The sequence below is a fragment of the Pogona vitticeps genome, chromosome 3 (genome assembly GCF_051106095.1).
Source record: "Pogona vitticeps strain Pit_001003342236 chromosome 3, PviZW2.1, whole genome shotgun sequence".
In the NCBI taxonomy this organism is placed as follows: Eukaryota; Metazoa; Chordata; class Lepidosauria; order Squamata; family Agamidae; genus Pogona; species Pogona vitticeps.
The window spans coordinates 67800169-67822500 of record NC_135785.1 but is presented as its reverse complement, the minus strand read 5'-3'; the positions used below and the strand labels follow the sequence as shown (position 1 = coordinate 67822500).

At 39.2% G+C, this 22332-nt stretch overlaps 1 protein-coding gene across 1 annotated transcript in view; it reads right to left on the bottom strand.

Annotated features, from left to right (window-relative positions):
• GRK5 (G protein-coupled receptor kinase 5) overlaps positions 1 to 22332 on the bottom strand; it is a 198570-nt gene that overhangs the window by 56409 nt on the left and 119829 nt on the right. Inside the window, exon 4 of the mRNA XM_020786450.3 lies at positions 17589 to 17666. Within this exon, the coding sequence (XP_020642109.1) occupies positions 17589 to 17666 (78 nt within the window). The remainder of the gene's footprint in view (positions 1 to 17588; positions 17667 to 22332) is intronic.

Below are 22332 nucleotides of genomic sequence, written 5' to 3'. Positions count from 1 at the left end.
TGAAGGAACAGGATAACTGAAAATAGAACATATTGTTTTAAACACACACACACACACACACACACACACCAACACTCTGAGGTCTACTGTAGTGCAGCATACTGCTCCAGCAGTGGCCAGTCAGATACCTGCTGGGAAGCTAACAAGCATCAATTACCATTAACTTTATTCGTCTGGGGAAAGCAAGCTGATCAAAATGAAATGAAACAGTATTATACAGGCCAAAAACACATTTTGAATTGCCAGAATCAAATGATTCCTTATCGTTTATTGTATCTCTAAATTTCTTCACCAAGCCCTTCCCCAAAGGAGGCTCCCAAGGTTTAGATAGTTAGCAAACTGTCAGATAAAGCATGGCATGAGAGTAGCTCAAGCACTTAGATCATTTTCTTGACCATGTGATAATAAGGGCCACACATCTCCCTTCTGTACTGGATGTCTCCCATCCCCTCAGGTGTTTTTCTTCTAGGTGAGTGCACTTCAGAAGTCCAGTTGAGGAAAAAGTGACATCATTGTGGAGGCTAGAAGGGAGCCACAAGTGTCAAGATGATTAATCACCATTTCTCTCATATTCTTTTGGCTTGCAAAATCTGCTGCAGTTTTAGACACGTTCAAAGCAGATCTCCATTTAAAAGTAATGCCTTTGCCATGTCACAGTGAAACAACAAATAACCCTAAAGCTTGTACATGGTCTATATATGCTTTCCAATAGGTTTTCCAGTCCTGTAGGGCCAAGCCCATGGGGGTCAGCTTCACTAGACCTTCAACTGAATAGATGAAGGATGGGGTCAGTGGGCAATGGCCTTTTCTTCTCGTCCCATTACCCTTTGTGCTTACTGAACATTGATGCAGCTGCGAAAAGGGCTTTTGAAGAAGCACACGCCATGAAAACAAACCAATAGCCTACATCCAGTTTCCTTAAGGCCCCAAAATGACTGAAATTCTAAAGGCTGATCTTCCCTCTCACATGAACTCTTGTCATAATTTGATCCATCCAAGTGACAGGGCTCATGGCAATGCCCTCTGGGGAATGAAGGAGGACATTATTTGCTGTGGGACATGATACAGAATTTCAGTGGCACAATCTGTTTTTCCTCAGCTTTGACTGATGGGATAAACAACAGCTGTGTGAGAATATGTAAACTGTGATGCTCTGGATTTTGAATAGAGTCCAGCCTTGGTCTGATTAAATGGTATTAGTTTAATTTATAGGGAGCGGTTTGGCTAGCAAGTCCAGTGCTTTTCTGAATGTAGCCTTCCTAAAATTGCAGTTACGTTCTGTTTAATTTAAAGCTGTAAGAGATTTCCAAAACAAGCATTCCCTGGCGCAAGGGAATGTAATGCTCTTTAAACCCACAGAAGGAACAACTTTCCCCAGGAAGCGAAAGTGTGGAACCCATATAAATCCAGACAACCCCCCCCCCCATCCCTGGAATCCATCTGGACAAGCAAATCTACAGACTTTTGGCAAAACTATGTGCTCCAAGCATGTGTAATGGCAAATCCAATACCCTGTTTTGAACCAGAAAAGCCACATCAGTTAAATGTAATTGAGGGTGAAGCAGCAGCAGCAGCACTTTGGGTGTGCTTAACCTCTTCTCCACCACTTGCTGGCCTATTTCAGACTGCCCGAAGTGCTTCTCCTAGTCTGGCTGGAATTTCAAGGAGCTGTCTGAGTGGGACCAGACATAATCTAAGCCAATACAACCTTGGATCCAAGACATTCTGCACCTTGAGACCCATAAGATTCCTCAGCTGTCAACAGTACTTCCATCTTGTCTAAATTTTGCTTCATTTTATTCTATGGCATACAGTCCTTCTCAGCTTAAGAATAGCCCTCTGAATTTTCTTTTACCTCCCTAGAACCAACTGTATATATGAGACATTGCTGGGCATCATTTGCACACTGAAGACTTTGAAGTATCTGGATGACCTCAGTTTGTAGATGTAAAAGAACAGGGGGAGGGGGCAATATGTAATCCCATGGCACCAAAGAGACCAGAAGCCAGTACTGGATCATGCCTACCAGGAATGAGCAGAGCCAGAACATAATGCCCTATATACCTGGTTCTGTCAGGCATCCAGAAGGATGCCACAAGTTGTGATGCTGGATACTGATGATAAGGCTGGAAGAATGTGACAAAAAACTAACAGAATTGGCATAGGTACCTTTTGTAATATCTACTTCATTTTCTCCCCTAAGAGTGTGAATATGCTTCTTTTAATTGATCCTATTTTAATATTTTAATAATTCAGTGTTCGGTTTTATTTGTAGCTTTCAAGTACAGTTTCTGGGCAAAAACAGAATATAAATTATTGTAACAATAACCATAACTGAGACTGTAGTTATGGCAGCAACACAAGCCCCACAATCCCAAATGAAAAAAGGGGACCCACCTCCAAACGCTATGGCTTGAATAGTTCTTCAAGGACAATTTGTCTTTGCTTGTCTGTGTGGTTGCCACCTACAGGCAGTGATTGTTGTTGGTCTTAAACACTGATGGGAGCCCACTCTTCAGCAAACTGGTCCCTGACACATTCTCCCTCCATTATTAAAAGAAAATTAACCAAGTGCACAAATGGGCACATACTGCCTTCCTATTCTTCACTGGTCAAGGAACCTGCTTCTCGTTTTACCCAGTGATGGAATAGTCCTGTGATTACAGCTAGGTTTTATGTTCACAAAAATAGGGACTCAGCAATCAGCTCCCATCTATCTTAGGTTCAGTACTAGATGTTACCTGAAACATTCATATCACCTACTACAGCCTAACTTTAACATCTGCAGATTCTCTATTGCCCATTTCATCTTAAGGCTCTGATGGCGTTATATCATGATCTCAACATATCAGAATTACCCACATGCTCACATATTGTCAGCAACCTGCTTCTCAAACATCTAATGAAAACATATGTCAGAATCATGGAATTGTACAACTGGAAGCAAAGTTCTTCCCAATTTTAGTTGAAATTCTATAATCTGAATCTGTCTGTTTGAGCCCTGTGTTCTGGATCTACATAAGACAAGCTAACTCCACCTTCTACATGACAGCCATTCTAATATTTAAAAGAATCTAACATGCCATATTTCGATCTTAATCTTGAAAGCACTCACATTCTTTATAACATTAGAGTTGGAGTAATAGAAATATAATGTACAGTAGATGTTGGAATTTTTCTTAAAGCCAACATAGTTGCCTTTATTTCTGTATAACAAAATAAAGAAGAACTGTAACATGTCCAGAAGTGTGCCCTTACAACCAGATTAGAATTCACTGAGAAGCAATAATAAAACAAGTGGGTCTTGCAAATGTCACCCAGAGACATTTTTCTCAGAGAAAATGTCAGCCATGCTGATCCGGAAGAAGCACAGCACTTGTTTCTGATTGCCCTCCTATCATGGCTTTATGTTTCAGCTGTTAAGAAGTAAATGTTTAAGTGAAACTTTTACTATTCACCCAATGGTTCCACAATTTTTCAGGATCTATAGGAAAGTAGTTAAGGTAAGACCAATGGGAAGAATATCTTGCAAAAGGAAGACACCCACCTCCCAGCACCCTTAAATGTGGATAAATTGTGCACATCAAATAGCTGTTTTTTCCTTTCTGCAGATTACTGGGAGAGGCTATACAGGATGTGCAGATTACAAGAATAATTCTATGCATGTGCATTACTAGTTCATTAACTTGTAATGCACATGCATACAAGTAATTAATCCCAAATACAGTTCAATCACCTTTCATTGTGAATATCATGAATCACTGATTAAGTATTTTTGATCAACACTCATCAAAGCTTTGTGTTGGAAGAATACATATGTTGGTTATTTAAAGGTGCTACTTATTTATTTGTCCTACACACTATTTTTCTTATACGAGGTCAGAAAAAAAAATAAACGTCACCCATCAGAGTATCTTAGTTCAACTATATAATTACACCAGATTTTTCTCTGCACTTTTGACAAAATTATGGTTAATAAGCAATTCTAATGTATTATAGAGCCTTGCACCCATATTGAATTCACAACCACACACCCATATTTGGATTACTGATATTTACTTTCCTAAGACAGTGATAAATGGAATAGAACAGACCCCTATAGTGCTGCCAATAGTGTGTCAGAATGAAAATACTAAAAAAAAAAGTTTTGTTAAATGAACCTTTGGCTTATAAACATAAAAGATTAAAGCAAAGGGCCAGTGGAGACCCTGAGAAAGCCAAGGATTAGATGCAAAATAAGCCTTGATCCAGCCAGTAATTTCATTTCATTATATTATAACACAGTCCCACTATTAGGGAAATGCTTATTAATAATAAATTATGGTTGAAAAAACTGATGTAAGGAATGAGATTCACAGTAATGCTAATAATAATATAATCTTAGAACTGCAGAACTGAAAGGGACCCTATGGATCAAGTCCAGCCTGTGTCAAAGAAGCACAGCGGGGAACTAAACTCCCAACCTAAACCAGTGAGCTGTCCAGCAGCCACTGACAAAGGCAAAACACTACAAGGGTTCAGGGAGGATACAGAGCAGAAGAGCACTGTTACATCCCACGAAACAAGGAGGATTTTCACTGTACACAATTTACCTCACCTGCATATTGTAAGATATAGAGAACTTGTTCTCTATCTAGAGAACTTGGACTAAGAGGTACAGATTTTGCAATAACTAAGATTAAAACAATTAGGTTGCATTAGAATTACAGTATAATGCTTAGATGATGTTAGTTATGTTACATTATATACTAGGTTACATTATAGCTTGTGTGTGAGCAAACTGTTCAAATGTGTAAATAACTTGTCTGAATGTGCCCCTTGCTAATGGTTTGTCCAGTTGCAATGCTTCAAAGGAAAACAACTAAAAAGCCACTATTTCAGTTACATTTGAACAGCGGAAAAAGTAACAATTTTCTTTTTTTAAAAAAAACTGTGATTACAACTGTAAATAACTACTTGGTGGGGAGCCTGGACCAGTAATGAATGGAGAGCTCGTGACAGTCCAGTCATTAGAGGTATTTCCTCCACATAGGAGGAAAATACACATTGACTCTAATGAACATGAAGCATTCGAGTGGAGCACAAGAGGCAGGATGTTCCTTTTTCAGTAATAAAAATAAATAAATAAAATACTGTCTGGGGAACAAGGTGAGCTGTGAAAGAGAAGTGTGATTTCCCACAATAGATGGAGAATAAAAATAATGTTTGAAGCACCGGCTAAATATAGGACATTTATTTATCACTGACTGGATTCAACCTGAATTATTTGAGCTTAACTCCATTGAAATGAATGGGACACACCTCTCATAACTACCTTAAGTCTTAGTGCTTTCAATGGAACCAGTATTGATTCAGATTTGTATTCAGATCACACGTGGGGATAGTGGGAAGCTCCAATGCACTGTGCCATTCAGCCGCTGACCAGGCTGAAAACTGGTTAATTTTGGTAAAGTGGAAGAATCACAACTATATATTCCTTAGAGAATAAAGCTGTCACCATCCCCAGGTGGCCCCTGCTTGATTCAGCAAACAAAGAGCTCACGCTACTTGTCCTTCAGCTGCCACCACTTGATTACATCACCATTGTTTAATATGAATAATAGAGGTTGAGGCAATGTGTCATTTTTAAAAGAACCAAATAGAAATTGTTTATTGTTACAGATGATGATAGTTCAAGCAATGTTGTTAACTCTTAAACAAACATCCTCCTTCATCTACTCTCAACCAACTCTCTTTAAACTCTCAATCTCCCCTCACTAAACTCCCCCTCCTCCTGCTAAGTCTCTTATATCTTGTGACTCCGCCCCTCCAGCACTCCCATTATGCTATGCAGATAGCATATGAATATTCATGACCTGGGTGGATGCCACAAAAGCATTTATCTAGAAAAATTCAGAAGCTCCCTTGGGTGCTCCCACACAATCAAGTTTCTTTGTACATTTGTAAGAACTAGCATCGTTAGCAACAGGAACATACTGTATGTGTGTCATGCACCCATTCCCCTGTTTGTTTCTCCACACAACCCAGGTTCACTTTCAGATGTGACATTTATTTTTCAATCCTTTTCCATTGCCACCAGAGGATTTCTCCTCACTATATCAAATATGACTTTCAATCAGTGTTGTTCAATTAAATCAATGTTTATTTAAGTGTTCATAAGAAAATCATATAAAGTTAATCATGGATGGTCTTATGTTATTCATTCAATCAACTGTGCTTTAATAACATTTATATTTGCGTATGTATAATCATGTTACTCAAGGTATTTATTCATTTCTCATCTTGTTCTTTATCTCCCTATTCTTCTCTAACACAAGACTGGTCCTAACTGCCTAAATTGCTTTTCTCCAACTCGTATCTCTAACTCATCCCTAACTGACTCCAAAATCAGACTCTAACTGAAATCCTTTCTATCTCCAAAACTGCTCTTTAACTGTCATTCCTTCTCTTATATATCCCTAGTCCCGCCTTTTCTGTACAGCCATTGGCTCCTGAATCAGGGTTCCATTGTGATGGACAAGAGTGGTTACTGACCTGTCCATCACAATTTGGGTCTGTAATATTCTCCTAAGTCAGGAAAATGGTAGCTGAAATATGATTATTGATTAATATCATTAATCAAGATAAAATAATTGGCTAATGTGTGTGAACAGGCATTTTAACTCTTACTCAGCTTAAAGATAAGAAAATTTCATGTGTTATGTGCTGTTAAACTTGGCTGGAAAGCTCAGTGAGGTAGATAGCTGGCTTCAGAGTCATAGGCTGGGAGTTTAATTGCCCACTGTGCATTCCTGAAAAGTCAGTCTGTGTGGCCTTGGGCAAGCTGAGCAGTTCAAGGATGCCTTGTGAAACAGCAAATGGTAACCACTTCTGAGTACTCTGTAACTAGAACACCCTGAAAAGGGTCGTCATAAGTCAGAATTTACTTGATAGCATGCGCGGGCGCGGGCACACACACACACACACACACACACACACACACACACACACACACACACACACACACACACACACACATTCCATTCTTATTAGTATTTCTGAAGTATGAGAAACATTTAAGAGTGGTTTAACCAATGGTCCCTGTGAGTTTCAAAGGCCAACCATGGATTTGAACCCAGGTCTCTTGAGTCCTACTCTGACATTATATTCACTATCCTACACTAGTGTTAACCATTGTGCAGAAATAATTTCATTTATTTATCTATCTCTCTATCTCTCGATCTCTCGATCTCTCGATCTATCTATCTATCTATCTATCTATCTATCTATCTATCTATCTATCTATCTATCTATCTATCTATCTATCTATCTATCTATCTATCTATCTATCTATTTATTTATTTAATTTATATCCCGCCCATCTGGTATATCATACCACTCAATTTCCTCTTTGAAAAGGCTCTTAAGAGTTTATTTTAAAGCCACAGTAAAATATATTGTAGGAAGTATCAGAAATCAAAGTCTAGCCACACTCTATTTCCAGTCAAGGCTATATGGGTATGTGACTGCCAGCAGTTAGTCCCTTAAATGGAAGATAAGCCAGCTAAATGTTTTACCAGTTTGCAGAATATGCTTGAGGAAGTGAGCACTTTAGGAAAACAATCCCTGGATGTCTATCAGAGTGGGGAAAATGTCAGAAAAGCTGAGTTCCTCTTTTGCCGTCCAAGACTGCATTTCTAGCAAAATTTAGTGTGCCTTCTTGGCTGTTCTAAATTGGTGGGAGAAGGAGGAGGAGAATCCTATTCACCTAGCAAGCATTTGTAAAAGTAGAATGGAGGCGAAGACAAGTCTTCTAGATGTAAACATCATTCAGTGTACTAGCAAGCTCCAGGATAAAACTGCATAAATTACAGCCACCTGTCTGTCTGTCTCTGTCTATCCACATTTCCACTGATCTTGTGCAATGGAGACATCAGTGGGGGCCTTAAACATAGCAATTACTACAACTACATTTTGGCATAGAATTAAGGGTGCGTGCTTATATCCTGTTTTTAATAATTCACTGACTCGCCACATCATAGCTTAAAGGCCTTTCTGACTTGCCAGGTCTCTACATTTTGCATACCACCACTTAATCTACATTGTGGAAGTTTAAATGTGTATATAAAACAGCAGGATCTGCTTTACTCATTTGGCACGAGTAAGGAACCCCTGAAGGCAGAAGTAAATATGTGTGTGAACTGATCTAGGAGCTATGTGGCACGTGAAACAGGTGGACTGCAAGTACTAGGTGCCTTGCATGGCTGAATATGTACACTCAGAAGCTCCCATAAACCTGGGCTCAACTTGGAGGTAGAGTATCATATGTCCCACTTTTCAGAGGCCAATATTTTGGAGCAGTAGTTCCCAGCCTTGGGTAGCCCAGGTGTTCTTGGACTGCAACTCCCAGAAGCTTTCAGCACAAGCTGTGCTGGATAGGGTTATGGGGTACTGCTGTTCAAGAACCTCTGGGTTACTCAAGTGGGAAACCACTGTTCTATAGGAATGACTGTACAATAAAGGGAAATACTAATGCATTGCTAAAGGAGAGGAAACATATCGTTGAATAACCAAAACATTGTCGTAGAAGAGGGCACAGATCTTCATGGAAGGTGCATTTGCTAATTTATTTGTAAAGATGCATGTTTAAAAATAAGTACTATTGTTGCAGTAGAAATGTAATATGTCTCACCACTACAGGCAAGAGTGAAACCAGATGACCTGTGTGTCTTATATTCAGGTGTTTCTGATTTTTTTTTTTTCTGGGCAACTTCAAGGCTCCTGCTGTTCCATACTGTGCTTGGTTATCTTCAGTCTTTGAAAGAGTAGATGCCTTTAAGCAGGCTATGGTCCCATGACTACTCTTTAATCAGAGGACTGTCCTGTATAAAATAGACCATAAAGCCACTCTAGGTTCATTCATGTTTGGTTCAGAGATCAACTAATGTAAAAAAAAAAAAAGGGTGGACTGAAAGCAAGGGCAAAAGCTATAATTATGGCTGGCCAACTAAGCTTTGATCCAGAACACTACCATTTTCTGTTGGGAGGGTGCAAACCTACGCATTGATATTTGCTACTGAAAGAGTGTGAATCTGCCTGTCCTGAGTGCATACGGTATACTGCTTCCAGCTGCTCCCTGCTGAGCAGAAGGAGATACAGGTGGGGCATCATGCAGAACCAACTTGGCCATCATGTGTTTGGAACCAAGGATCCCTCCTCATCCTTCTGCCCTCTCCCCTTATATATCAATCTCACACGACACACTTAACCAATAACACAGTGAAGCCCCAGCTGCCAAAATGGCTAGTAACAGCTTTGGCAAGCAGTAGGACATTGCCCACCCTAAGTGAATATTGGGGACAGGCAGAGTGGCCGGGCAGGTAGGCAGACAAAACAGGTCACCTGATCACAATCTTCACCAAATGTTTCTGTTCAAAAGGTTTTCAAAGAAATACAGTAGTTGCAAGCAACACATACTGTATATCCAAAACAAAACCAAATCCATGTGGTGTCTTCAAAAATCAACAGATTTATTTCAGTGTAAATGGATCTGTTGTTGTTAAAAGTAGCCATAATACTGTGTTCTGATTTTTGTTATACATAGTGATTTTACTGCTAAATGTACATTGATACTTATGATCTCAGACATTAGCATATGCACAATTTAATGGAAACTGGCATTCTCTTCCTGATGGTGCACAAATGACCATCCCACCCAGTGATATACCATTGCTGCAATTAACTCTGTTAACTAATGATAATAATTACCACAGATATACCCATATTCATAGTTTGGAAGTTGCAAATTACATTGCATGTTCTTTCATGTACAGTAGTTTCTTTTACCCTGAATGAAGGGTTAACTCCATTACAATTAGAACTATGATTTTGTGAGGAATAATTTCACTTTTCTTTTGTAAGCATAATTTTAGTTTTAAGGTACTTTTCTAGATGTGGGGTGTAGCCTCACAAAACAGTGGGCAAGGAACATTACATGATTCAAGTGCAGCCTCAATCTGCCATATTCGATTTTCTGAAGTATGAAAAAGCAACTATTTTACTTACTTTTCATGTGCTTTTAAATAATAGAATGTTAACTAATAACTTTTCCAAAATTACTTTCTAAGCTCTGTACTCGTACACTGCTGTGGATTTTCCATGGGTTAGAAACACCTGGGAAGGGTGACTCTCTGGTTGCAATTTTCTCACATCTTCCCACAATCTTACAATGAAACAAAGCACTCACATACTCTTCAGCTGCTGTATCAGTTGGAATTAATTTCCCTTTCTCAAAAGTAGGCCCTTCCTTCCTCTCTCTCTATCATTGTTTCACAAACAAAGGGAACAATTTTACTCAACAAAACTACTCATTGCTTTGGCTTGTTCTCCTCTTTCTGGTGCTTCCCTATATCCGGCTCACCTCCTGCAAACACTTCTATTATTGTATGCATTTCCTGAAGGGACAGTAACAAACAGGAAATCAGATCATAAAGCTTCTGCAATTGTTATTCTTTGGAATCAGTAAAGTACATTAACAGCCATAACAGTGCACTTTAGACCTGTTTAGTACCCAGCTGTGTCCAAATGTAAGCTGTAATGGCACACAGAGACAATCTTAACAGCAATTTCCAATCAATTTGCTCTTTGTATAGCATCTTTCAGACAAAGGATCACATGCAGCTTTTCTGGGAGAGAGAATATAATGAACTAACGATTAAGTTGAAACAGGGATGATGGCTTTCACCGGACAAGCAAGGGGGGAAATGGTATCCACAGTTTAAAAGTAGGACTAATAGAGGCATTTCTCCAGTCTGATTACAGTCAAGAGGAAGAGGAAGATTAGAAAGAGGAATCACCATGTGGGAACTTTAGTAATAATCATTTGGAAAACCTCTTTCTCTGAGACTTGCTTCCGCAATGGAAACCAAATTTTAAAAAAGGAAGAGCATTTGTTGAAATGGTGAAAATACAAAAAGGAGGAAAATGATGCTTTGGACATACTATGAATTCTGAATTTTCCTTCAACACCAGCATCATTCGTTGTACACATCCGTACTCAGTCCGAGTTTACTGAAATGTGATGCACTGCATGTTACCACACTGCATTCTGGTAGTCTCTCTGGTTCAGTTTCAGTGGCTAAAATCCTATTGGTGTAAATCCAACATAACCTGGTTTGGATGCTGGAAATATGTAATTCAAACTAATACACAGATTCCTATCTTTCCCCCAGGGAAGCTTCTGGTAGCATTAGGATCGGGGGAAAGGATTCTAATTGTAGAATAATGGCTGCTGGATGACCAGCAGTAATCCTGACCCTAGTGGTGGTGATCCAGCAGGGATTTTTGATGATTAGAAGCTCTACCTCACCTTACATCCCAAGGCTCCTAAAGGGTTCCGAAATGCAAAAGGGAGTCCTTGGGAACTCCAGCAACTGAAAGTGAGGGAAGGATAGTCGTTATAGTAAAGATTTCTGGTGCCCAGTCTCAGTCATGTTGGCATAAATGTACCCCAACAGGATTTTACCCAATAAGTTTTTTGCTCATCTTGCTCTTCTCTTCATGGTATCAACATTGGCCCTAGTTTCCTGTTTTCGATAGGATAACTCTTCTCAACAGCTTCAGAACAAGCTAGCAAGTTAGCATATGTATTCTGTAATTCTTTGCCAGATGTTGTAGTGATAGCTGCCAATCAGGACCACATTGAAAGAACGTTAGATAAGTTAATGGAGGTTAAGGACATCAATATCTACTAGTTAGGATGGCAGTATTATCACCTCCAATATCAAAGGTGACAGGGCTTTGCACATTAGATGCTGGAGAACACAAGTGGAGTACAGGGTATATTTCCACTGATGTACTGCTGCTGAGTCTCCCGAAGGCCTCAGGGGCCCCAATATGAAATTCAATGGTGGTCTGTGCTGACTTTTGGACTCATCTCCATCTCTTATTTAACCATTATTCCAAAACGATCTGATGAATCCCAAATACGATTGCCACAAGGCAATCCTTCTGTATCTGCAACACATTTAACTGATGTATAACTTAATATTTTTCATCTTTACCTATGTAAAATGCTTCCACAGTCACTTTTTCCTTCCCTAGCCCTTATGCTTCAAAGTAAAGTTGCGCAACTGGCATTCTAGTTTTAAGCACCTCACATCTGTATTTTGTTTTGTGTCCTCCTTTCTGTTTTAAAGCTCTGGAGAACAATGAACAATTGCATCCAACTACCAAAACAGAACAACACAACCACTACAAAAGTGGCACTAGCATAAAGAAGAATATCAACGAAATCCCTCTCATGCAGACAGCAGCGTCTGCATTATCTTTCCTGACAGGGCAGAAGAGGGCAGAAAGGCATAATGTTTTAGCTCTGCCACAATAATATGATAGCCAAGTCAGGAACGTTCATGGGATTTGAACTACACATGCACCTATACATATTTCCAGAGCTTAGAATGACAGGCTCATACACTGATTGTTAATGTTGAACATTAAAAATTGGGAGATTAATCCCTTATGGTTAAACATGTACAATGAAATGATTTAGTTCACTGGCTGAAATTCAGCTCTAAGTGGCAACTATAATAGGCCCCTTGAATCAGTGGAACCTATGGAGGAGTTGACTCACCAACTCCCCACAGATTCAGTGAGCCTACTCTAATTGCAACTTAGTAATGGATTTTAGCCATTAAATTAAAATAATCATTTTGTTCGTTTTTTAAAAAAAAATAAATTGTGAGATTTACACAAATGGCTTCTCTGAAATACTTTTTCTGGATAGACCACCAATCTCACAATACATCAGCTGGCCTATATTGTGGTGTTCAACATGTCTGGGAACATTCTTTGGTGCAAACTAATTTGACTGAGCCAAAATATGATTGTTCAAATCTATCATCTCCCTTTCCCTCTCTTTCTCCTTGCAATGGATCTCATAAGATCTCATTTTACAACTTATTTAATATTACTCTCTTTTTTTTCATCTTCTTTCTACCACCATCAATCTGTCCTAAATAGCTACAGCACATCCTTTTGTTTCATAGATATTTTGCTTGCACTGATTTGGAAGTGGGAATAGTATTTTTGTAAAAAAATTGATAAAGGACACAGTTTTATTTTGTAATAAGAAGTAAATGGAAAAGGTGAATTTCAGTACTTTATAAATATAATGCCACACATCAAGACTGTTCAGTTAATAAACTGAACCATACTATGGAAATATTTTTCCCTTCAAAAGTAATATTTTATACTCAGGAAATAATAGGATTTAATTAGGAATTAAGGGAAAATACTCTTATAGCTATTTGCACTGAAGAAACCATCTACTAGCAAAATAAATAGCAAATCATGTTCTGCTTGTGCATTGAGGCAGTTTTTCTAAGCAGAGGGCACAGGGATGATTGGCAATGATTAACATGAGAAATACTCATTAAAATTGTACTGAACTGTTATAATGTGTTAAGTAAAAAATAACAAATCAAATTTCCAATGAATTGGGACTAACAAATCATTTCTAAAACCTGCATATTTGCAAGTATTTTCCACATAGTTACCTTTAAATTAAATCAGACAATTTCTGACTTTTACAACTAACTGTAGGATGCTTCCAAATAAGGTTTTTGTTCTGCAATTGCCTTGCCCCATTCCCTGAATTTTACTGAGTGGTGTACGTTTCCAGAGGAGGAGGTCTCCCATTTATAACATTCCTCTATTTTCCCACTGCCTTTTTAAAATTCTTTTTCACTGCCAGAAAAAAATCTGTTGAGGGAAAGTCAGAACTGGATTCCAATGGCTTAGAATCCTGTTAGCGTTCACACATCAAATTTGTGTAATCTGCTGCAGTTCAATGATGAGGTGCCAAGGTGTGCCTCAGTTACATGCCTCATTACAAACCTGGCTGCAAAAGCAAGACACACAAACAACAACAACAACAACAACAACAACAACAACAACAACAACAACAACAACAACAACAACAACAACAACAACAACAACAACAACAACAGCCTTTGAACCTGGAAGGGACCCTATGGATTATCGAGTCCAGCACCTGTCAGTGGGGAATCAAACTCCCAATCTCTGGCTCTGTAGCCAGAGACCTAAACCACTGAGCTATCCAGCAGTTCTACACCTCATCATCTCAACAATTATCTACAAATCAAAGGCCTTTGTGAGATCTATGAAGGCCACAAAGAGTGGCTGTTGTTGTTCCCTACATTCCTCCTGCAACTGTCTGAGGGGAAAATACCATGTCGGTGGTGGATCTATTCGCTCGAAATCCACACTGTGATTCTGGATAGACTCTGTCTGCAAGCACCTGGAGCGTCTTCAGCACAACAAGGGCAAGCAGCTTCCCTACAATGCTGAGAAGAGAGATGCCACGGTAGTTATTACAGTCGCCCATCTCCCTTGTTCATGTACAATGTGACGATGTTTGCATCCTTCATGTCCTGTGGTACTCCGCCTTCCCTCCAGCAAAGATGAAAGACTTCATACAGTTCGGTGGTGATGATCTCTTCACAGCACTTCAGCACTTCAACAGGGATGTTATCCTTTCCAGGTGCCTTGCTGGAGGCGAGGGAATCCAAGGCTGCTTTTATTTCTGCTAAAGTTGGTTCGCAATCCAACTCTTCCAAGACAGGCAGGCACTCAATGTTATTTAATGCTTCTTCGGTTACTACATTCTCTCTGGAATATAGCTCAGAGTAGTGCTGCACCCAGAGATCCTTCTGCTGTGCTTGGTCCTGGATGATCACGCCTGTAGCAGACTTCAAGGGAGCAGATATTTTTTCTCTATTGGACCTAAAGCCTGCTTGATACCGTCATACATTCCCTTGATGTTACCTGTATCCACTGCTATCTGTATCTGAGAGCAGAGCTGGAGCTAATAATTGTTGGAACATCTCCTGGCAACCTGTTTGACTTGGCTACAAGCAGCTCGAAGAGCTTACAAGTTGGACATGCGAGGATAGGCTTTGTATGCTGCTAAAGCTCTCCTCTTCTCCTGGATGGCTGACATCAACTCCTCCGAATGGGCTTCGAATCAGTCAGCCATCTTTTTGGTCTTCTTGCCAAATGTGGACAAGATGGTGTTGTACACAATGTTTTTGAAATGTTCCCATCATTCAGGTGCATTTGCATCAAGCGGGCTTGGAAGAGTTTCCTCAAACGCTTGGGCAAATTCCTCCACTTTTCTTTGATCTTGCTGATGTCAATACGTGGTCTTCCTTCCCTTTTCATGTGATACAATATCAGCAGTCTGGTAGCTGTGTGTGATCATAATACTAGGACGGCTAAAATGTCTAGTGAGGATCAAATGGAGCTGGTGCCAATGTTTGGATCTTGGATGTCTCCAAGAAACTCTGTGCTGAAGCTTTGTGTTAAAGAATGTGTTGCTGACACAAAGACCATAATAACAGCAAAACTCCAGCAAGTGTTGGCCATTTTCGTTCATCTTTCCAATGCCAAAATGGCCTAGACAAGTGGGCCAAGAATTATGATCAGCACCAACTCTAGCGTTAAATTCTCCGAGAATGAACAGTGGCTCTCTTTCAGGGACATGAAATCACACTGTAAATAAAGGCATCAGAAAATCATGAAGAGAAATTTATTCATTCTTACGAATCATTAAACCTTTGTAACTGTTCAGTCAGTATGCCTCTCTAGTTTACAGCTTCCATTATGGCGTAGAATGCTACTACGGTACAACAAAGTCCAGTAGGGCTTCAACTTTCGTACTCATAATGAATGGGAAGTAGGCAGCAATGTGAAGTAGTGTTTTTGACATTAACCAGACTAAATAAATGAAAACAGGTTCCAAAGAGGTTCCTGAGAGAAAATGTAAACCAGTGAAAAATCTATGGTAGGAAAACCGTTGACTAAACAAATAAAGTAAAAAAAATCTGCCTCTTCTTTTGCCAAAGCATATTGTACCATTTAAATGTTAAATGGGACGGTGTTGCTTTTTTTTTTTTAAGGGAAGACATTTTTTCTCAGGTCAAACATGTTTTTGCTGAAAAGGAATTTGACTAATTATCATGAGATTCCATTTTTCCTTTGAAAACCTATGAAAATCCATGCATTCAAAGCTCAGCACTTCTTGTCCTGAGGTGAAGAGTGAGTGAACAAAAAGCCAAGATAATGTTTACTCCAACCAGCTGCAGCTCTGCTTTGTTGGTGATGTTCTGTCTCCTGGTAGGAATGCCACCTAGTGGCATTTTCTCTTAATATAAGTACACAGGATCAGAATCATCCAGTTGAGCCCTAGCTCTGCAGTTCTAAGATGATGATGATTAGAAATAGCTCATCAAATACCGTCACACATTCCTTCACAGAACTGTAAGTGTTCAAAGCAACTTGAGTGTCATGACCTCTACACAAGAGTGAATGGAAAGTGATTGCAGAAGAGAAAAGGAGAATTCTGGCTATCTTTCTGCCATCATAAGAAAAATAAGAAAATACAAGAAATTATTTGAGTCCCGAATGAAGGGAAATGTGAGAAGTTATATATAGCGGCTAATCAGGAGGTCTTTACCATCAGCATTGCTCAATAGGATTCTTCTTGTGGAAAACATATTATCTCAACACACAAGCCAACAAATTGTACTTTTCTTTAAAGTGGACAATGCCACATTCCTCCAAAAACTCTCTTATTTCAGTATCTTGTAGGCAATGTAGGGTGTTTTTATATACAGTGGGGTCTCTACTTAAGAACTTAATCCGTATTGGAAGGTGGTTCTCAAGTGGAAAAGTTCTTATGTAGAATCTGCATTTCCCATAGGAATGCATTGAAAACCATTTAATCCGTATCTGCTCTTTTCCGTCCATAGAAACTAATGGGAAGCTGCTATTCCGCGTTTTACCATTAGAGGGGGATTTTTTTCTTTTTTTCCCCTTAGGTCAGGGAACAGTGTTAAAAGCACTTCTGATGAAGCTAATTTTGAAGCAATGGACTGAAAACCAATTAATCCGTTCTGGCTGTTTTTTTTTATGTAGAGGTGCGCTCGTACATTGAAGCATTAGTTCCCATAGGAACTAATGCAAAGCTGGTTAATACGTACTCTATCACTAGGGGGAGAACTTTTTTTTAACCTAAGATGACCTAAGGTTAAAAAAAGAGCAGGAAAGTTTTTTTTTTTCCTGTTCTTATCTGGATTTTTGTTCTCAAGTAGAAACAAAATTTAGCAAATGGAGCTGTTCTTAAGTGGAATTGTTCTTAAGTAGGGACGTTCTTAAGTAGAGACCCCACTGTACACAAAATGTGGGTTGTATCTTGCTGTGGGTTTCTTTTTCATGGGCATGGTGTCGTGAAGCGTGGATGAGGAAAGAGGGTGGGGATGTTCAACCATGGAACTCCAAACTGGTTTTTACTGTTTATTTTTTTGAGTGGAACTTTAACTTTATTGTTGTTTAATGCAGTCCACCACACTAAGATTTAATTAGTGAAGGGCAATAAACCATTACTTAAAAATTAATAGAGCAAGCATTTTTTTCTTCTCTTAATGGATCGGATCTTGGTCTTATTACCCACACCTCTCCTTGCCATACTTTGCTTGCAATTCTCCTGCTGCATTGCTTTAGTACCCACTTTTTAGATGGTTCCTTACCTCTGGGACGAGGTATTTCTTCACAATTTCTTTGCCTTTTTCTCCCAGTTTTTCATCAGGAGTAACTTCATATTCTGCCTGGAAAAAAAAGAGAGAGAGAAATCATCAGCCTATGTCCGTTACAGTTTAATTTTCATCACAGCAGGAGCAGATTGTTGTGCTCTAACAATCTGGAAAATAATCTGCAGACTTCTGTTGAAGAATCATCCAGCTGTATGGCAGCTCATCCCACTAAAAAGCAAACATATAACTTGAAGGTAATCTGACTCCAACCAAACTCATTGCTTCCTAATAATGACTCCATGCACACAATCTGTGCATTTGCATTCATGCGCTCACTTGCCTTCTCTTTTGTGCGGTCAGGGTTAGGTTTCCATAAGTTACACAGTGTGCATATTGATCCCCTAAAGCCAGACCATAGTTGGAGAGGTGACAAAGTCTAAACAGAGAAAAAAAGGGCAAACTTTCATATTAACCACATACATTTATCTCCCTGGTACAGCTGCAGTCAGGAGGGCTGATGTTTTCGGAGAAGGATCAAAACTCAGTACTGTAATTAAGAAACATGCTTTTGCATGCAGACTGGTTTGGGTTCAATTCCTGGCATCTCTGGGTTTAAATTAAACAAATAAAAACAAAATCAAGTAACATATGACTTGAAAACCTTTGGCCTTCCAGATATGCTTTTTGAATGCATGCTTTTGGGCATAGGTTGCTGTACCATGTTCCTACTCCCACCATCACTATCCAATGTTGAAGTTAAACTAAGTAGGACTTATAGTTTTGTACATGTCTGGATTGAATTTAATACTTTCGGCTAAAATTCAGGTGGCAGTTCGTGGATGTAAAGATGACTCTTTGAGTCTAACATTCTTGAACAAGGACTGCAGCTAGAATACTAGGAAACTGTCTTACATAGAACCAACATAGTGGCAATCCAATTGGAGAAAAGGGCTTGGTGTTTCTTCTGTCTTTTCCAAGTGAATCCTGCACAGGAAAGACGCCAGGAATTATAATAATCATAAATAACTTGGCATTTTTCCCCCTAGGGGAAAAAAAACGACTGCAAAACTTCTGACAAATCTTACAGGATTTTCTTTCATATTTCTCAGGCAAAATAAAACAAAACAGCTGCATAGAAAAATCTATCTTTCAGATGAAAAGAATGCTTTTTTGTTTTCTTCTTTGTGACTACAGGATCCACATCCATACCCTTCACCAGTCCATCCTCTTTTATCAAAATCACACCTCATATGAAACATTTAAATAGAAAGGATATCACTTTGGGCCAATTTTTGACCAGGTGGCCCATAAATTACATGACTAATTCCACGTGCAAACTGGTTTGCATCATCACCTTCTGAAGTAATCCTTCACATCACATCATGAAAACTACCCATCTCTCTGATATTAAACATTGTGGTTTTCCCAAAAGATATTTGACTATACTAAAAATGAGGCAGCATGTCCTTTTTGTGCCACCTATACGACATGAACCAGGATACAGCCACTGTTATTTGAACGTTATCTCAGCATGACTTAAAAGTACAACAGTACAATTACTTTATTTTTGTTAAAAAGCAAGTGTGAAATAAATTCTAAGATAACCATGTTTCAGGTAAGGAAGGCACCGATTGTGAAAATACTATACAGATCTTCCACTACCATAACTGTATGGATATGAACCAATTAAATACCCAAAAAATGTAATGCAAAGAAATTTGCAAAGTTCTTTCATCCACTTTCCTGTCCATTTAGATGTTATCTTGCCACAGGTCATTTTGTCTCTTGAAAGCATGAACAGGCAAGAATGTTTATAGCTTAATAACATTTGTTCTACACCCATTCTTTGGAACGTATTCTGAAGATTTTTTTTTAAAAAAAACACAACCCACATTGACAGGAGCTCTTTTTGAAAAGTTAGAAAACCAGAACTCTTATCTCAGATGTCACAATTTATGATCATTGCAAAGAAAGGATAGGAGGCTCCAGCAAGATTAAAGACCTATTGAGGAAAAAAAGCATTTCTAATTTGAAGAGAAAATATTAGTATTTGAACTTCTATGCATTGCACAGACACACAAAGACCCAAAAAGAACAGGGCAGCAAAACAGTTCAAAATGCAAATCATGCTCTGATCCAATGCCAGTTACTGCCTAATAGCGATGATTCAGTTTGCTCCCCTCGCTACCTTCCAGAATGAATATTTACTGCTGCAAAAGTTAAAAAAAAATCTCATACAGGATTTCATTTCCTGACAGCTAAAACAATGTTTACACTACTTGCAATTATATCCAATGCAGTCAGATTTTAGATCTGCCATATTCTAATTCCTCTCATTCCCACGTTATGGCAAATTATGTGTTCATTATGCAAATCAGGTTTGGGAAAAGTTTGACCCTTTCATATGACTCTTGCTGCCACTTGGTTTACTCTACTGCTTTACAGCTGCTGATTAAATTCCTACTGCCAGTTTGTATACTGCCATACACATGGATCCCATTTTAAAACATGGGATATTCTTTGGAGTACCTACCAAGATTTTTCAAAGAGTAAAAACTACTAATAAACAATTTATTTCTGCAATTACAAAATTCAAAGACTGCAGAACCCTCAGGGAACACTTGTGAAAGGCTTTCACAGGAACACAACTTGAGTTCATCTTGCTCTTGTTAAGAAATTAGGAATGCTGGGAGCTGCTTTCTATTAGATCAGACCAGCAACCCACCTAGGGCAGTACCGTCTTCTTTGAGAGGCAACAGTAAGGGTTTCAGAAGGAGGAGATGCCCACCACTTCCAATGGGGAAGTCATGCCTTTAACCCAGAACATTCTGCATTGAAGCAGGTACTCAGTCACTACATTAAGTTCCTTTCTCTGAGTGGGGGACGGCATTGGCCTTTTACCCTGCAGTTTATATCAGATTGGGCACAGATGAATTTGAATTAAAACTTGGTGACTACACAACATAAAATTCAGAACAAGGCAAAAAGTCCCTCTCGGAGATGTCAGTTCCCCTCAACTGACCACTTAGTCTCCACATTGTTGTTCTAAAAAAGGTTCAAATCAGCACTGGGACACACTATTGCTAGAGTACAAGAGAACTAAATTAAAAAAGAGAGGGGGGTAGTGGAAATGGTCAATAAGCATCTTAAGCACTTCTGATGTTGGGCCTCCATGCAAACAGACCTCCCTACCCCTGCCTTGGGGACTCCTGAAAATCTGTTGTCCATATGGCTACCGCAATTCACCCAGTGAAACCCTGTTTGATAAACTGCAAATACACAGCAGATCAAACCGTATTTTCTTAGCTGTATAGTTGCACTCTAAGTTACAGTTGGATTTGTACACATCGCGTTTTGGATCATGGATAGAGATGGGCACAAATTAAAAAAACGAATCATCAAATTCATTCAAAAATCACCAATTTGTCTATTTGCATTCATATAAATCAATGCCCCTGATGAATCACAAATCAATGCATTTTTAGCAGTTTTTGATTTGTTGATTTGTTTGGCTATAAAATGGCCACCAAAGCACCTAGATATATTAATTTTGCAGGGAGGCTTCCTCTGACTCTCCTCTACAATCTTTCTAAGATTGGTGAAGATTGGGTTTCAGATGTCTGAGCAGGTACTCAGTCAGGTACACCCACAAAGAGGGCCTCCTAGGAAAGTTCCACCCAGCCACCTAGAGACACCAAAATTTCAGGGAAGCTTCTTCCAACTCTCCTCTACAATCCCTCCAAGTCTGGTGAAGATTTGGTTTCCCCATGCTAGCTGCTAAAGAGCACTTTTCTGGGGGGACCCACTTTGTGAGTATATAACTTGGATGTCTGAAACCTAATCTTCGCCACACATGGAGGGAGTGTAGAGGAGAGTCAGGGGAAACTTCCCTGCAAATTTGGTGTCTTAGGGTGCATGGGTGGCTGTTTTATAGGGTTTATAGGGTTACAGGTCAACATGAACCACCATATTTCTGATTTGTGCCCATTTCTAATCACGGAGGCTTCTAGACTAGTGTACATCCAAATAGCTGCTAATGTAGACATTCCTGGAGGATAATCTGTAAATCAGAAAATAACCCACAGAGCAAGATAGGATGAGTGAAAAGGATATACTGTATTTTTCTATGTATAAGATGTCCTCATGTATAAATTAAATAAATAATTAAATAAATAAATAAGAGCCCCCCCCCCAAATTTTCTAATCCAAAATTCCTTTCTTCGCAAGAAAATGGAGGAGGAAGGCAGGGATCAAAGCACTTTGATTCATGCTTTCCCCCTCCAATTCCGAGGGAAGGGCATTTGCCCTCCACTTTCCTCACAAGAAAATGGAGGGGGAAAGCAGGAATCATCAAAGTGCTTTGATTCCTGCTTTCCCTTCCACTTTTTGCCAAGAAAGTGGAAGGGGAAAGCAGGGATCAAAGCACTTTGATCCCTCCCCCTCCTTACTTCCATGTATAAGATGACCCTCAATTTTAATCTAAATATTTTAGATAAAAGTATCATCTTATACGCAGAAAAATACGGTACTCCACGAAATCCAAAGTGCACAAAATCCAAAGTGCAAGGAGCACTGGGATAGGGAGTTGTTCTGCTACCTGAGGTGAAAAGCAAAGAGGATGGATGCTGGGAGGGCAGGAAGACATTGCTCCTCACTACCAGATAAGGAGGAGGAAGAAGCATCACTTGATGGGGTGACACGTTATCTACAGTGACTATTGGACCTTCCCCTTCATATTTCT